The sequence below is a fragment of the Lithobates pipiens genome, unplaced genomic scaffold, assembly GCF_037356315.1.
Source record: "Lithobates pipiens isolate NorthernLeopardFrog02 unplaced genomic scaffold, aLitPip1_a1.2 Scaffold_28, whole genome shotgun sequence".
NCBI lineage: Eukaryota > Metazoa > Chordata > Amphibia > Anura > Ranidae > Lithobates > Lithobates pipiens.
This window is the reverse complement of record NW_027507789.1, coordinates 30,506,657-30,525,498: the sequence shown is the minus strand read 5'-3', so window position 1 is coordinate 30,525,498 and position 18,842 is coordinate 30,506,657. Positions and strand designations below refer to the sequence as shown.

At 42.9% G+C, this 18,842-nt stretch overlaps 1 protein-coding gene across 1 annotated transcript in view; it reads right to left on the bottom strand.

Moving 5' to 3' along the window:
• CPNE1 (copine 1) overlaps positions 1-18,842 on the bottom strand; it is a gene marked incomplete in the record, with an annotated part of 37,440 nt that overhangs the window by 15,987 nt on the left and 2,611 nt on the right. Inside the window, 7 exon segments of the mRNA XM_077459015.1 lie at positions 1,826-1,923; positions 6,955-7,051; positions 8,461-8,544; positions 10,484-10,555; positions 14,144-14,218; positions 16,761-16,940; positions 17,049-17,177. Of these exon segments, the coding sequence (XP_077315141.1) occupies positions 1,826-1,923; positions 6,955-7,051; positions 8,461-8,544; positions 10,484-10,555; positions 14,144-14,218; positions 16,761-16,940; positions 17,049-17,177 (735 nt within the window).

Below are 18,842 nucleotides of genomic sequence, written 5' to 3'. Positions count from 1 at the left end.
CTCATAGCTAACCCCATTCATAGTGATAAACAGCAGAAACAGTTTCGAGAGTCGCAGGCCTTTTCCAAACACACATGCAATGAGAGCAGTGATTAGCCATCATGATGCACCCAAGGCCGGATTTATACTCTGTGACCCCCCAGACCAGTTATCTTGTGCTGCCCTTCTCCTAGCCTGATTGGCAAGGCTAGGGATGGAAAGAATGAAAAAGATAGTCTTGCCCACTGATGTAAATCAGCTTCTCTCAACTATTTTAATCAAGGAATGCTTAAAATAATTTTAGGTCTCAAGTAACCCTTGCTAAAAATATACTGTATCTACAGCTTACTGTACATTAGCATGATCAGTAAGTTGCAGATATGTGGAAGAATGTGGCGTACGCAACATATTCGACAACCAGAGAATATAATTTCTTAATACCTGCCACCTACTTGACAAATCATGAAATGAAAACATTAGTGGCTGGAAAAGAAATGCATACACTGGAAAATGTAGCATCTCTTTATATTGGGGGTCAGTGGGGGAGGGGCCCGCCATGCCACGGCGGGGGGGGGTAAGGGCCTGCCATGGCTGGGGGGGAGGGGCCCGCCATGGCTGGGGGGGGGGGAGGGAGGGGCCCGCCATGGCTGGGGGGGGGGAGGGAGGGGCCCGCCATGGCTGGGGGGGGGGGGGAGGGGCCCGCCATGGCTGGGGGGGGGGGGAGGGGCCCACCATGGCTGGGGGGGGGGGGGCCCACCATGGCTGGGGGGGGGGGGGAGGGGCCCACATGGCTGGGGGGGGGGGGGAGGGCCCACCATGGCTGGGGGGGGGGGGGAGGGGCCCACCATGGCTGGGGGGGGGGGAGGGGCCCACCATGGCTGGGGGGGGGGGAGGGGCCCACCATGGCTGGGGGGGGGGGGGGGCCCCCACCATGGCAGGGGGGGGGGGGAGGGGCCCACCATGGCAGTTGGGGGGGGGAGGAGCGGGGCCCGCCATGGCAGTGGGGGGGCGCCATGGCAGTGGGGGGGGTGAAGAGGCCCGCCATGCCATGGCAGGGGGTGAAGAGGCCCACCACTTTGGTGGTCAGTGGGACAAGGGCCCGCTTTATCTTGGTGGTCATCAGAAGGACTCCTGTTACAGTGGTGGTCAGTGCGAAAATCGTCTTCTTACATTAGCAAAACAATGGGACATGGAGTTTATATTGATGGTCTGTGGAAGAAGGGTTCACTTTACATTGGTGTCATTGGGAGGAGGTTTTTTGGTCATCGTGGGAAAAGGGTCCACTTTACATTGGTGTTTAGTAAAAAAAAAAAAAAAAAAAAAAAAAAAAAAAAAAAAAAAAAACCTGTTACATATGTGACCAGTGGAAAAGAAATGCCGATTTACATTGGTGGTCAGTGTGAAGACTGTCCCCATAGACACAGCCAAGAAGATTATTGGCATTAGTGGTTACTTAACTAGGAGACAGGAGGAGAGGTTTTACTAGTCCTGCTTTCTCTGCCAACTGGCATTTCTGCTAAATCTATATAGGAACCCTCAAGGGGAGATCAATCTGACAAGACCTACTGCTTAAGAAACCCCAAGCAACCATTGGTTTAAAAGGCCAACAAGTAAACAAGAGTGGGGCAAACCGTCTCTTCATTCTGCTGGCAGTTTTGTTCTCGGTGTATGGACCCAGTCAGCAACACGATGTTCAAGTGGCTTTGGGCTCTTCAGGCAACCCCCGACTCCCTAGGCCACAACCCATGTTGGTTATGAATTAATCCAGCCCTGGATGCATCCATAGCAGAGTAGGAGATAATTAGCAAAGTTATTTGATTTTGAATAAAAACATTAAAGAGCTCACCGGAGAACCTCCTCCTGCTTTCTGCAGCTGAGACAAGTTAGTCTCAAATATCCCTATCAAGTCATGTGAGCCATCGCTATCATAATCTGTACATGAACCTAGAGAAAGAGAGGCACGTAGTGAGAAGAGGTTATAGGGCTCACCGGCTGCTCCTGAGCTCCCAGCAGCTTGGAAGTCACGCACTCGAATTCTCCTATGAGATCGGAGCTGGAGCTGTCATCGTGATCGCTAACTGAGACCTGACATTGAAACAGATACAGAAGCCCAGACACAAAAGTTTTTAGATACATTATAGAATTTTTTAAAACGAACCACCAGCATGGCCATTCACAGTCACAGCCGAAGCTCAATCCAGTGGCTGGAGGCTGCAATTGCTTGACTACCAGATGAGGCGCTAGTTCCAGGCAGGTGTCACTATTACATTGCTCTGCCCTGGAATCAGCCACGCTTCAGCAAGTCATGCCATGGCAGCCTCCGAAATTTGGATGGAGGTAGAGGCTGTGATAACTGTCCCAACAGATTCTCACATTTAAAGTTGGTCATTTATCAATCAGAAAAAAAAAAAAAAAAAAAATGAACTACCGGTGCAAAAGGAAATTCCAATCTCTATGTTAGTTTGCTGCAACCTGGTATAAAAAATGTCACTCTGAACAATTTTAATTTCAACATATGTATCAAACGTGGTTGCACCAACTATTTCAATTTCACACTGTTTTCGTTGTTTTACAAACCCCACAAATTGCTGTGCATATATGAAAACCTCTCTAGAAAATATTAAATCTTACAAAAGTACTATATACCAATATAAGTCAAACACATACAAAATATTGGCACCACCGCAGAGCTACCCACTGTTGTAACCCGTGTTGGGGCTCGCCACCCCTGCTGTGGTGTCAGATAATTAAAGTGCAATACAACGCCACAAAGAATTATATTATATGTCAAAACAGTCAAAGAAAATTATTACAGGGTACTATGAATGTCCCAAGTGAGCGCTCAAGTATTAAACAGTTAATTCAAGTGCACAATGCATATTCTAAATGTGCGATCACTCCAGTGCTGATCAACTCCTCCTAAATTAAGGTGCTTCTTATATTCACCACCGATCCAACCACCACCAGTTGAAATGGCCACTCACCAGATCAAATCTGTGTATGCGCCTTTAGTTCATTTAGGATGGCAAAGGCGCATACACAGATTTGATCTGGCGAGTGGCCATTTCAACTGGTGATGGTGGAAATCACTTGGTGGTGAATACAAGAAGCACTTTATACATAAGGCTCCATGCACACTGAAGCTCAAAAAGCTATTTCTGTACGCCAGATTGCAGGCAGAAAACGCTGGAAAAACCTGCTTTTAACAGCGTTTTATACTAGCGTTTATGAGCGTTTTACAGCGTTAGCGTTAATGGGCGTTTTTTATAAAAATACACAGAGGACACTCCAAAAATCCCACAATGCATTGAAAAATAGAATGCCGAACACTAATGAACGAGCGTTTATGAGCATTTATCGGCGTTTATCGGCGCTGAAAAACGGCACTTTGAACGCGAATTTCTGGCGTTCAGAAAAAAGCCCATAAACTCCACTGCTCATTAAAGCTGAAAAACGTCCATGTGTGCATGGACACATAGGCTAACATAGAGTGGAGTTTATGGGCTTTTACAAAAACACCCAAACGCCAATAAACTGCAGTTTATCTGCTTCAGTGTGCATGGAGCCAAAGAAGCACCTTAATTTAGGAGGAGTTGATCAGCACTGGAGTGATCGCACATTTAGAATATGCATTGTGCACTTGAATTAACTGTTTAATACTTGAGTGCTCACTTGGGACATTCATAGTACCCTGTAATTAATTTTCTTTGACTGTTTTGACATATAATATAATTCTTTGTGGCGTTGTATTGCACTTTAATTATTTGACACCACAGCAGGGGTGGTGAGCCCCCAACACGGGTTAAGTGAATAGCTCTGCTGTGGTGCCAATATTTTGTATGTGTTTGACTTATATTGGTATATAGTACTTTTGTAAGATTTAATATTTTCTAGGGAGGTTTTCATTTATCAGTCTGATGCAGTTTATGATTTTTTTTGTTCGGTTTCTTTTACTACCTTCATCCTTTCTAGCAAAGCCACCTACTCATTTCTTGCTTGACATCTCCATTTAGGAGTGGAGATCTCCTCTGGGCTCCCTTGGCAACGGACTACGTGACAAAAGCCAATGCATTGGCCATGTGGTCTCTAGTGAAGGGTTAACTACATTGTTCTGGCAACTATGGACTGCTCTTGCCCCAAAAAGACAACCTAAAACCCTGTCAGGGAATTCAGTGATGGTCACATAATTCACCACCTGAAGACACAACTCCTGTTACAATAAAATGAGTATGGGCCAGCAGAAGTAGATGTTAAGGGGTAGGGAACCTCAGCTCTCCAGCTGTTTTGAAACTACAAGTCCCATGAGACATTGCAAGACCCTAACAAATCACAGGCAATGACTCCTAGAGGCAGAGGCATGATGGGATTTGTAGTTTCAAAACATTTGGAGAGCCTCCCTACCCCTCAGACTTGGTCCACTTTAAAAAAGGCGATGTATAGAGTTTTTGAGTAGATTTTTGCTTATCTACCATGGTTTGAATCTAGAAAGTATAAATGTAATTGTTTTAATCAGCCAAGACCTGGTTCACACTAGTGAGATTTCAGATGCAACTTGAGTTACACTAAATCAAATAAAAATAGAATCACATTGGTGTGAACAGGCACCATTGAAAGCAATGTTGCACAACACTGCACAATTTTGAAAAAAAATGGGTCCTGTGCTACTTCTGTGCTATTCCAGAGCAATTTTGGCCCTGCAGAATATACAAAACAAATCTAAAATGCAATCAAGACATACTACATAAAATCGCATTGAACATCAAATCAAATATCAGATGCAGTAATGTGAACCCAAGAAAAAAAAAAAAAAAAAAACCCAACAACAACTTATGAATATTTTGTTTTTTCAATAGGAAGACACCACCACAGACCAGACTGTTCAGCTGGACATTTTTTCATTCCCTGAAAGTACGGATTATGGCAATTAAAATGCTACAATTTATCAAGACATGCATCAAACTGACTGATGAAAAAACATTATTAAAAAAAAGTGATATTTCTATAGTACACCATGTCCAAAATCCATTGAGTACGTTGGCTGTGCATACTCCAGCACAATTTTTTATTTTTTTAAAGCAATGGAAAAAAAAAAAGTAGAAAAAAAATATTTTCCTCTGAAGATATATTATTGTTATCCATCTCATGAGCTGCTGGCCCTCGCTCTCTTCAGGTACTATGGGAGCTCGCAGAATCTTCTTCATCCAACACACTTCTGGAAGTGTCAGATTCCTGGTCTCCCCTCTGAGCACTGTGGTTCTCTCCATAGGCAACAATCACCGCACTACCCAAAAGTGTCTGGTGGAAGGAACCACAGCACTCCATCACTCCCAGAAGTGTGTAGAAAGAAGATTTTCTAAGCACTGTAGTTCTTAAAAGGAGTTCAGATCAGCAGCACGAAAGGCAAGTATATAGTACATCTCCTTTATTACAACACATTTAAAATTTAGCAGCAGGGGCAATTTAATCAGATATCCCACATAGAGCTGGAGACATGCAAGTTTCTGGGGAGTCCTGGAATATCTAAATACTGATATAATTTAATTTGTAATAATAAAACTTTGATGAGATCCTTCTGAAAATTCTAATTGTCAAGGTGGTTGAACGGCACATCCAGAGGTCTCGCAGATTAGTGAGGGACATAGTTTGTTTGGGCCAAATAAACTATATAGACCAGGGATATGCAATTAGCGGACCTCCAGCTGTTGCAAAACTACAAGTCCCATCATGCCTCTGGGTGTCATGCTGGTGGCTGTCAGTCTTGCTATGCCTCATAAGACTTGTAGTTCTGCAACAGCTGGAGGTCTATTAATTGCCTTTCCCTGATGTAAAGTGTAACAAAAGCTGGAGCTCAGCTTTAAGCCTCTATTCACATCTAGACATCTCGGGTCAAAATCACGGAACGCCCTTGCGATCCCTGTCACTTCCAATGGCACCCTGATCATAACGCGATTTTGCCACGATTCAAGAGTTTTTTTTGGCGACAGGCGTACCGCGATTTTTTGAGCGCAATTCGGCAGGCGACAAACACTCCAAAATCGTGACGCGGATCACAAGGGCGTCCAGCGATTTTCTGTGATTTGGGATCGTGGGCAGAATTGTGGCGATTCTACCCGCGATCCGAGGCGCCTACATGTGATTGGGGCCTTAATGAGCCTGATGATTTGCCTGCATGACCAAAACACAGTCCCGCGTCATTAGAGGACTTGTGAATCAGTACTCTAGTTGTGAGAGAAATATGGTAGATGACATTTCTGGTCTCCTTTTGAAAATGCTGATTATCTGGCTGTGCATCTCCCTTTCATACACGAGTCACATACCTACAAAAAGCATGTTGCAAATGAAAATTAGAAGAAGACGACAGTGGGGTGGATTTACCAAACATGGAGTGTGCAAAATCTGGTGCAGCTGTGCATAGAAACCCAATCAGCTTCCAGGTTAATTGAACAAGCTGAAGTTAGAAGCCGATTAGCAACCATGCAGAGCTGCACCAGATATTACACTATCCAGTTTTAGTAAATCAACCCCAAAGAAGTCCTAGAAGGCCTGCTTCATACCCATGCAGTTAGCTTTTGATCCGTTTTTGCATTAAATGCTTTTCTGCAACTTCTCCTTTGAAGTCTAATGAAGCAAAAAAGCACCATATTGTGTTTAAAAAGGTCCCTGACCCTTTCCAAAAATGAAGCAGCTGAGAAAAGCATAGATGTGAATGTTTCCCATAGGAAACCATGTTAAATCGACAGTAGTGCATTTCTGAAAAAAGCACAAAAAAAAAAAAACGCATTAGGTGTGAACCAGGCCTAAGTTCTCAATACTAAAAAGTCAGTGACTCAGAATTCAATAAAGCCAGAGGGTCAGCATGACAGCCAGACAACTAGCATTTTAAATAGAGAAGTTAGCAATGACATAATAAAAAACTGGATATGCCTTTTCCCTAAATCTCCTAATTAGAAGTCATCCTGTCTGACAAAATCTCGCTCCTCACCTTGATAGGTTTATTTAAGTCCCCATTGCACAAGCCCTGCAAGCTAACACTGAACTTCTTCCAGCAAGGATTTAGATTGTTCTTCACCACCTGCAGAAACATAGAATGCACAATTTATTATACAGCCATTGAAGCCAAGGAGAAACATTCATCGTGTCCCAACAAGAGTCATTTATGCTGCATTGAGCTCAAAAGGTGTCCAATACAATGCAAATAATTCAGAGCCCATGCTGATCATTGGATCATTTGTAGGATTTATTTCACACGGGCGATTCGACCAGCGGACTCAGATTTGCTCAGTGGGGGAAATCACTCCAATGATCCCCACTGAGCAGGTGGATGACAGATCCGTCTCCGCTCACTGTGTGGAGACGGACCTGTCGGAGCCCGGCTGTTCTCTCCGGAGCTGCTCAGGAATGTGCCTTGTAGATGAACATATCTATATAAAGTAAAAATCAGTTCCGCTTTCAATGCTGACCTAAGAATTTTTTTCATGTAAGTGTGATTCTTTTATCTTAATAAAATACCCAAACGTTTTTACGCTATGGAGGCATCTCTTTTTCCTTAATGGGGTTACCGGAGACATATGTGACCACTGATCATTGGAGTTTTAAAGGCTGCGGTATCGCCATATATCCATGCTAAGGGCCATTGTGGATGCCGGAATCGGGATTTGTTGTTCCATTACCCTGCTGTGGGCTAGTATCAATAAGGCTGTTATTATCCATATTTCTGGTAAGCGCATCACTTATTTGGTGACGGGCACAGATCTTCAGTTTTGTGTGGATTCACGGTGGTGACATGATAACCGTCTTCATATTGGAATATTTTTTTGGACTATAATTTATAAACACAAATTTTTTTACTTTCACTTTTTTATATGCAGCTTCATAATTCATATGGACTACATGTTCTTTACTTAATACATATTTTTTTTGTTTGCTATATGCACAATTGGATGATTGCTCTTTAGGCATTGATTTTGTACGAGAGTCAGACACCCTTTAGATAAAAAAAAAATGTTGTTCTATATAGTTAGCTTTATCATATATTGTTATTGGCGCAGCTTTTCATATTTTCCATTCATATCTATATAAGTGGCTGTAGGGGATAACACTGCTAGGCTCTGAGGAAGAAGATAATCCTTCGAAATGCGTCAGCCAGAGGTTCGCATGTCCTCTAGGATCTAGAGACTGCTACCACTAGACCGATTGTCATGAGCCAAAGACTGTTACATTGTGCTTTTCTTTCCATCCTTGTGATTAGTTTAATACTATACTACTAATATGCAATAAAATACATTTTGACTTTTGGGTTTAGATATGTTTTAAGCTGCTTCTTTTTTCAGGTGGCTGCCTTTTTTTTTTGCACTATGTTGACAGGTTGCTTTACGGTGCACTGCATGGACAAAACACAGGCCCACTCTAAATGGACTAAAGGAGGTCATTGTATAGCCCATTTAAAGGGCATAAAGTCATAACGTGTAGGAGATAGTCTACCTCTGTCCTGTGGGCTAGCTGCCAGGACCCATCATCGCCTTGCCTGTACAACTCCAGGAATGGATCCGATTTACCAAGAAAATCCTAGAAATAAAAATTGAAGAAAAAAAAAAAAAAAATACATAAAAGAACTAGCTATACATAAAAACAGGATATTAAACAGTCAGTACATAATTAAAATTTTACTAAACCCAGGACCCTGCATTCACTATATGTGGTCTCCCACAGTACACAGAACATGGAAATGCGATTATTTTAGTAAATATAAACTGCTAAATACCTTTTCTCATCAACGGTTAGAGAAGTCTTGTGACTTCTATCAATATCCATCCAAACACTTCTTAACTCTTGTAGGATGAGTTTTCATTCTACTCTGTCCGATGGGAGCTTTTCATCGTATATTCTGTGAATGCCCCATCAGACTTTTTACGTAAAAAATTCAGATGGACTTAGATAGAGAACATGTTCTATATTTCTCAGACGGAACTAATTCCTATCGGGAAAACCGCTAGTCTGTATTCCGTTCCAATATACCAAAAATGACACATGTTCTGAAGTACAAGACGTCATACGTGTTGTACGTCACTGCGTTCTTGACAGTCGGAATTTGGTGTGACCGTGGGTATGCAAGACAGCTTGAGCGGAATTCCATCTGAAAAACCTTCTGAGTTTATTCAGATAGCAAAACCGGTAGGGTGTACAGGGCACAACTGTCCTATGAGGCTGTATGACCCCTGACCCTCTGGACAATGCCAATTGACCCTGTGCCAATCACATGCATTCTCCCCCAAAAAAAGGCTTTAGCAATGCACACCCAACTGAGCATGTGCAGAGTGCCTCCTGAAGCTCTGTACTATCAGCAGAATGACTTGGGGACAGTGGAAGGGGAGGTTTAGAGAAGACAAAAGCAAACAAACTTTTTTACACAATGTGGAGGATTAACCCTAGGTTCCACAGCGAGTATAACAAGCATGCTTTACTGCATATGCAGACTGATTTTACTATTGTGGGTTTAGTAACACTTTACGCCTATGATACACTGACAGTGGGTTTCACTGGTTTTCTAGATGTTACCAGTTAGAAGTATTTTTTCATTATACCCAGTAGTTTTTACGCAATTCTGATAACTAGATACTAGAAAGCGTATTCTGCATGAATGCACCATATCCTGTGATATTGCCCATCTGTCCCTCCTTCCATTAAGTAAATATGAAATATTGCATAAAGATTTCATATTTGCTATTTTCAGATGGAGCTATAGGATCCCTTCCCACATGTTGCCCATTCACAAATAAAAAATTAAATGGATCCAATATTGTTACCGTGTATCAAATCGTATCATCATCTTTATTGGAAATTAATTTTCCACCATCATACCAGAACTAGTATCCCCCATTGGAAGATTTCTTCCCCCCCATTACTGTTCTGATGTCAACCCAAAATTTGTTTTATTCCTTTTACTTACAATTTGATGAGAACAATAAAACAGGACGAACAGAGTAAAATTCCCCAATGGGGGGGGTCACAGATAGCAATAAAAATTGACAGATGTTCTAATCTAACATATTCACCTATATGGTTGCAGTATCTCCTCCTCCTCCTCCCCCCACCCCAGAACGGAGCCATCACATGACCGCTGATCCCTCACTTCTCGGTCTTTACTGAGCAGAGTGCGGTGACTTATCAATCTTTGCCCTGCTCCTCCAGCGCAGAAGCAGAAGCAGGCAGAAGCGTATGACTCGCTGCAAGGCTGAGGCAGCTGATGCTCAGGCATCTGGGTGGATTCTGACATTATTGTCAAGATACATCCAGAGACTGGAGCAGTCACCCACATCAGAAATATCACCAAGCTAGCTTTGGCCATACTTCTCTTTTAAGGGGGTTGGGTCCACCGGTGAGTTTTCCGTTTCGGAGCAATGCTGATGAAGGGTTAATGAACTTTAGCTTTTGGTGTTGGGGGGGGGGGGGGGGTGTACTGATTCTTCATGCAAGATTATATTGATCAGCAGCATTATTACAATACCTTTTTGTCAAGGTTCCTAGCTTCCACCTCTAGATTTACGATTCGAGTGTCTTTAAGCTCCTCTGCAACAATCTGTAAAAAAAAAAAAAAAAAAAAAAAAAAAGTATGAATGCCTTTACATTTTTTAAGTCACGCTTTACCATATAGCTTGAATGATTCTGTTGTGTTTTCTACCTCTTTCGGACTTCTGCTCTTTTCAAAATGTATTTAGTAGGACTAATGTATCCTTTTCAAACTCCTTCGAACAGCAGGACCCTTGAACCTGTTAGCTTTATTGCATGCCAAGTTACGAACTGCAATATCACTTTTCACCAGCAGTAGTATTGCAGGCAACAACCAAGATTACAGCTCCTGGACCCAGAAACAAGCTACCTGCCATCTATTCCAGTTTGCAACAAAGAAAAAACAAAAACAAACAACAACAAAAAAAAAAATGGACAATAGGGTACACATTTATTGATTCTGCCCCCTTCTGATCCTCCTGTGCCATTTTGATCCCCCCCCCCTCAAATCCACCCTGTGTAATTTTAAGTGAGTCCCCCTCCACCCACCTATGTGCCAGTGGATTATTTAGTCTCTTCCCCCCCCCCCCCCCCATCTTCACCAGACATCCCCCCCCCCCACCTCAGTCACCCCTGTGTGTCTGTGGAGGCCAGATTCCACACAATGTGCCCGACTCCTGCCCAGCGCGACTCACTGTCTAATTGTGAGTCAGCCAGACTCCGTCAGGGCAGAGCAAGCAGCAGGCGGCAGAAGGTGACAGCTTGTGCTGGCGGCAGGACGGGCTCTCTGATGACGGGTGATGTCACTCGTCATTCAGAGAGCCAGCCGCAGCTCACTGATTTAAAGAGACCTCGCACCTACCTGCCTGAACAGCTTCGGCTGAGCTGCTGGCCAATCAGTGAGCTGCGTGGCAGTGCCCACCGCTATGGTCCAGAAGAGTCAGACGCCTTATGGTAGCTTTAGGGGCCTTTTTAAATCGGGGGATGTCTTATTATCGGGGGATGCCTTATATTTCTGCGAGAGGGAAACCTGGTGGGAGGTCTTACTTTCGGAGGATGTCTTACTTTCGGGGAAACAGGGTATAATATATATATATATATATATATATATATATATATATATATATATATATATATATATTTTCCCTCTATTTTTGTTCTGTGTCCGCAAGACCCTGCTTTTGGTCTTATTTACTTCTTTTGTGGACTACCCCAAGCCTTAACCCATGAGCAATTAAGCTCATTTACCCTATGTTGATTTTTGACAACTTCTACAAATCAAATATGCTTTTAATGTGCATTATTAAATTGTGCCATGATATACTTTGTTTATATCCCCTGTGTGGGATCATTACAGTTCTTCTCTCAAAAAATAAATAAAAAACACACACACACACACTAATATAAAAGAATTCTTAGCAAATATTATTACATAAAAAAAAAAAAAAAAAGGATCAAAAACCCCAATTGCTGCACGTACTGTTAGCACATCCGGATATAACATTGTACATAGTTCGTACATAAGAATATTAGAGATATACATAGAAGTATTAAAGTGGGGTGCCCCAAAAAAATAAAAATAAATTAAAAGTCAGCATCTACAAATACTGCAGCTGTTAACTTTTAATATTCGGACACTTACCTATCCCAGGGTCCAGCGATGCGGGGGGAATGAAGCCCCCCTCCCTCGTTCCCTGCTCCAGGCACCCACTGCGCATGCGAGAGCGGCGCAGTGATACGCCGCACAGTCCTCTGGGACACGTGACAGGTCCCAGATGAACGTGAGGCGCAAGGGGAAGTGATGTCACCAGCCCGGGCATTAAAGAAGGCAGACTGCGAGGGACCTCCTAGCAACAGGCATTTAGAGGCGAGTAAAACATTTTTTTTTCCCAATTATTTTTTTTTAATGAATTTTAAGCTATTTTTTTTTGGTGGCAACACCACTTTAAGAACACCGATAAGATTTATCCAAGTGGCGTCAAATTGCTTGTTCGACGCATTTCATAGGCAAGTTCCTGCTTCCTCGGGAACATTAATACAATAAAACATCTGTATTAACCTCTTGGTGCTGCACCTCCGAGCCCCTTAAAAGGTTTAGGCTGCTGGAAGGTGGGCGGGGTTTATGATCATGTGACCGCCATGATTGTGTCATGAAGGACATTCCAGCAGACAGGATGGCTCTTCTAGACAACTTTCCATGCACTGGCACAGGCCAATTTGTGTCCCTGTTTATGCTAATAGAAATTGTGCATGCACATATCTGTAAGCATGCGCACACATCTGTTGCTCACACGCACGCATCTGTTGGGCTATTTAAACTAAGCCTGCGCTATGCTTTAGTGCAGTCTTGTTTACAGCGTTCCTGAGCATACCTGCAACCTGTTGCTCTGCATCTGACTACTGTTCCCAACCCGGCTTGCCTCTGACCACACTTCTGCCTATTCCCCTTGCTGCTGCTCCACTGATCTGTTATGAACTTGGCCTGCATCCTGACATTACTTCTGCTAAGGCAGTGATGGCGAACCTTGGCACCCCAGATGCTTTGAAACTACATTTCCCGTGATGCTCCAGTACACTGCAGAGTGCATTAATATCATGGGAAATGTAGTTCCAAAACATCTGCGGTGCCAAGGTTAGCCATCACTGTGCTAAGGCATCTGCACCTGATCCGTCAGCCTGTGCATGTCCCAGTTCGTCTGACTCTGCTTCTGTCCCCATCACTGCTGGACTGCCTGCTGTGAGCAGCCTATATTTCATTGGTGTCCATCCGGGGAATTCCTGCTCAGCTGCAATTTATTGACGGTCTCAGCCTGCTCCCATCTCCTGCTTACTGATGTCCATCCGTCACTCCTGCTCCGCTGATAATCTTCCCCTGCTTGATCCTGAGAGTCCGTCCAGCACTGCTGCTATCAAGTCCAATAGGCACTCGTGCCACTCTGTACTCCTGCGTTACCTGTCTGCTCTATCAGCCCAAGTCAGATGTAAGAGAGCCCTTCCTCATCCTATCAGGCTCTTCCACCAGGTACTTGACAGATTGGGAGCTTTCCGAACGCGTGGCAGCCAATCGCAAGTAGCAATCGGGAACTTTCCGTTAGCCACCAGTAATTGTGCTTGGAGTGCGCACTCTTGGCACAGCTATATTTACACCAATTCACGCAAACATGCCCACCCGCCAAGAGACCGCATATTTGCATGTGGCTGGCGCCAAGGGGTTAAAGATGAACAACCATGTGCAGCCAAAATTAAAAACAACCACTGGATGGATGGCAACATTTTAATATATCAATGGTGGCAAGTAGATCACCACTGCCATAAGTTGCTCTACAGTCATTGTTGTAAGACATAACCCCTGTGTCCTCCATCGAGATCTCTTTTCCCTAGCCTAAAATTTGCTGAAGATTTGCTATGCCGTATCCTTGATACTGACATTCGCCATCCAGATTTCGGAAAAACAAAAATAAAACCACGGAGAAAGTGTGGTGAGTTCAGAGGAACATGAGCAGGAGATTGTATAAAATGAAAATATGTAATAATTGTACAACCAATCACCACAAGACATTTCAAAGTGTGCCTAAAACATAAGCAGTTAACGTTTTTTACACCATTAAATATGTTTTTTTTTTTTTTTTTTAAAACATCTTACAACCTAATAACTCACAGTGATTGTTCCTTTTCCTGCAGGTTTTCCCACCTTCAGTTGCAAAGTCCCTTTCAACTTACGATTGGACACAATCTAGAGGCAAAGAAAGGGCATAAATTATAAGAGAAAAATGCAACAAAAGCAATTTTTTATGAAATTTGTTATTTGCATTTCCATTTAAATCTGCAGATGCTGTCATTTTCTCAAATTGTCACAAAATTCAAACGTTGCCTCACCGTAATAGGGCACTCTGAAGGCTTTCCTTACACTGATAGGCTGGGTACATATACTGCTAGGACCATCAAGTCACATGGCTTAAAGCGGAGCTCCACCCTAAAGTGGAACTTCCACTCATTGGAACCCTCCCCCCCTCTGGTGCCACAATTGGCACCTTTCAGGGGGGAGGGGGGTGCAGATACCTGTATAGTACAGGTATTTGCACCCACTTCCGTCATAGATATCCGCAGAATCTGCGGGTATTTACGCCACTTCCTGCGGGTCCCCCGCTGTCTGCTGGGAAACACACGGATCCCAGAGACAGCGGGGACCATCCTTATTGCGCAGCACGACTCGCGCATGCGCAGTAGGGAACCGGGAAGTGAAGCTGCAAGGCTTCACTTCCTGATTCCCATACTGAAGATGGCGGCGGCAGTACCCGAGAGCCGATCGAGAGATTGGCTTCGGGTGCCGACATCGCGGGCGTGCTGGGTGGGTAAGTGTCCTTATTTTAAAAGTCAGCAGCTGCAGTATTTGTAGCCGCTGAGAAAGCTCTTGTAAAGCTCAGTTGACAGAAAGGGGCGCTGTGGATTCCCAATGAACTAAAATAACCAAGTAATCACATTCTTCATAGAGTTTTCAAAGACTTTCACAAGTATTTCTCGATTTTCCCAAAATCTCTCTCTCTCTCTCTCTCTCTCTCAAACCTCGAGCATCTTGTGCTACAGAGAGACACTGCGTGGTGGCACCATTGGCAAATAAGAACTAAAGTATTGGAGATCTGGACAAAAGGTCAATTTTCTTGCCAGAAAGAAAAGTTTATTCGTTTTATTAGAGTCACAGGCCGGGATTTATTTTTGTGCATTATATACTTGGTGTAGAAGAAAAAAAAAAAAAAAAAAAAAGGGGGGGTGGGGTGGAGAGCTTGGTGGGATTTTATATGAAACGTATGTGAATACATCTCCATCCCGGATTCATTAACACAAAACAAAGGCGCGCTAAAGTTTTACATTTTTTAACACATCACATCTAGACATTTCCTTCCTGTAGAGGTTCCTTTTCTGTGCCCCTCCTTGGGTCCCAGTAGCTCAGCTCCTGCGACAGACACCTTGAGCAACACTTTTGTTGCAATCTCACCACTTCATACTTAGCGCATATGGAAGTACCCTGGGGGGAAGAAGCATTCTCTTCCTCTTTGCCTAGTATTCATTTTTGTCAGGCACCCTAGCTAGATTGCTTTATACAATATTACTTTCTACATTTGTGTTTTTTCACAGCTATTTAATGCATTTTCCCCTGAAGAGTGAAATAAATCCACAAAACGCGTAGGGCTTATTGGATGCATCTCATCTTCATTGGATGGTTTAGACCAGCTCAGTGGTGGCTGGGGGGGGGGGCGCAAAAAAATTGAAAAAAAATAAATTAAAAAAAAAAAATCAAATTGCAGCCACTGTGCCTATCATACGCTGCCACTGTGCCCCCCGCCCACTCGCCATCTGCCCGGCACTTATCCTGTCTTGGTGGGGCAGCAGGTGATGGCGACGAGCAGGGTCCTCCATGGGTCTCCTGCCATCCAAATCCTATCCTCCTGATAGGAGTCCAATAGCGGCGCCTGCCGTTTCAGCCAATCAGGTGATAGGTAACAGACCCAAGCACCTGATTGGCGGTTTAGTGTTAGAAAAGCAAATGACTATTCGCTTTCCTAACCCAGCATGTCGCTCGCAGGTGAAATTTTTTTTGGACGCCTATGGCTCTAATCTAGTGCTTAAAAAACACCACCCTGCCGCTGTAATTCAGGCCCAAAAAGGGGGTGGCAGCAGTGGCCATAGATAGATTCATGCAATGCATGAATCTATCCATCTATTGGTAATAGAGGGGTGGCAGGAGAGAGGGGGCGGCACCCATGTGCCCTTAATGCACGGGCCGCCACTGGACCAGATTTTATATATACACAGATTTTATCTTTATACTGTCTCTGAGGTGGTCCATGTTAGCTAGGATGGCTGTTATATTTACCCTACAATGTATAATCTTAATGCAGCAGTCATATGATTATTATCCAATGTATCAGTTAATGTTGTTGCCAATTTTCTATATACAATGTTTTACATGTCAGTATGGATTGCATTTTCTTACATGTTGTGCAATTATTATGTAGTAATAAATATTATGTGTTTTTTATATTGACTGCGTTTCCGTTGCCGCACATACCTCATATTTTTTTCTTGCTGTAGAAAAAAAATTTACTGCACATTGTGGTTTTCTGGTGCTGGAATGCAACTAAGCTGGTTGCAGCCAGGCTGAAACTTGAGACTCTCACCAGTTCAAAGCCCTCACATGAGACTCTCTACCCCCAAGAGAGGAAAGCAAAGCTGCCATCATCGCTATATGTAGTATATTCCCGGAGCAGATCTCATACCTGGCCCAGGGTGCACTCGTAGCCCCCAAGATAATCGTCATCATTTAAATCCACAGATTTGTTGTCAATGTCGTAGACTCCAAACTTGATACTCTGAACCTTCTCAAAGTAATAATCAACGACCGGCTTTGTGGAGAACTCAGGGCTCTGGCAGTTCTTCACCCTCTCAGTCCTTGCCAGCTACAGTGAAAAAAAAAAAATATATATTAAAGATGAAGGTCATTTATTTAACATGCATCAAGGGAATCAAATTCAAGAAGTAACATTATATTAATTAAATTGAATTACCTCGGACCATTTTCCATCACCAATGCTCTGTAGTACCACACACAAGGGGTCCGATTTAGAACCAATGTCCTTATCCAAGAGATCCGCACAGGAGATGGACAGCTGAACTTTGGTCACACACTGAGCCATCTGTAAAAGGCAGAAAACATCACAGTCGAAATTTAGAAAATTACCAAGCTTAATTTATTGGTTATTATTTATGCAAAGGCCTAGATGGGTTCCGAAATGGGCTTTACAGTAATTGCAGAAGCAACATCCTTTAGTACCTCTTACACAATTATAGAGGAGGATTTTAAAACGGACCGGTACGGTAACAAAAAAGGGTGATACACATGGATTGTCGCCATGCTTTTAATCTGTTTTTGGTTATTTTCCATGTATTATTAAATATTTATTAATAAACTTACACACATCTTTCTATATCTGTTTATATTTACTTTGGTTTCGCCTGTACCGAGATAGTCCAATGGCCCTTGGTTCTCCAAAGGTAGCTTGGTTGGGCACCAAGCTTCCACTTCCTATATCTCTAGGTACAGTAACGAGAAAAGCCCCCATGGCAGATGTGGATGACCAGTACACACTACATGGATACTTACCCACTTTACCCCTACGCCTTCTATGATCTCCTATAATCTTGTTTGTGGCGCTGCATGGGCCACCGATCGGCTTCCGTGCAAAATGGTGTCATAGTGAATGTTATAATAGTTCCATAGAAATTACAGGCCGGCAACTTGACAGCTTCTCCATAGAAAATATTTATTTAAGCATTACAACAATATCATCCCAAATACTGACCCGTTTCGGGCCTTAGGCCTTCATCAAAAGCTTGCTTTTGATGAAGGCCTAAGGCCGAATCGCGTCAGTATTTTTGTAATTTTACTGTGCTTATGGTGTGCTTTTCATAGGTTATGCGACTCAAAAACATAACAGGTGTGTTCTTGCTGCATTTTCAATGGCAAGGTGAGCTTTAACTGAAAAGATTCAGCAAGATTTTTAAGGCTCGATTTACATCTATGCAGTTTGCGATTGGTGCATTCTACAGTGCATTTTGCCACGATTCACGTTTATGTTTTTTTGACCAATTTGTTGTTGGGAAGATTAAACAACGTGAATCGCACGACATGCTTTTCTGCAGCTTCTCCATTGAAGTCTATGGAACCAAAAAAAACCCTGACCCTTTCCAGGAATGCAGCAGCTGAAAATAAAAAATAAAATAAAAAGCATAGATGTGAACGTGCCCCATAAGAAACCATGATAAATGGACTGTAGTGTGTTTCTGCAAAAATCACCAAAAATAAAATAAAATAAAAAACGCATTAGGTGTGAACCAAGCCTAACACAACGGAAGCGCAATGGAGCAGTGTGAAGACATATGTAGAAATTTAAAAAGGGATGCACTTTGAGTTTTTCTTGTGCTAAAAAGGTGCCGACAATGTCTGACAAATTCATATTTCATTTAAATTCATGATACGAATTAAAAAGTCTAATACAATACAATTATATATAAAAATATAGATATTTTTTTTAAAACCTGTCATTACTGGTTATCGGCAAAGCGCATCATCCTGCATTTTTGGTTTCAGCACCAAAATTTCCATTCGGCCCACCTTTACTTTTACCCTATTATTGCTATTAATTTTCGACATAAAATTGGACCTGTCCCCTCCGTAACCGTTCATTTTATTTAGCGGCTCCATCTATCTTATGGGTTTTTCTTTTTTCCCTCCCCCGTTATCCATAACCGGTTTGATATCCAATTGATTTAAGCAGAAAATGTATGATAATAGCCAACTC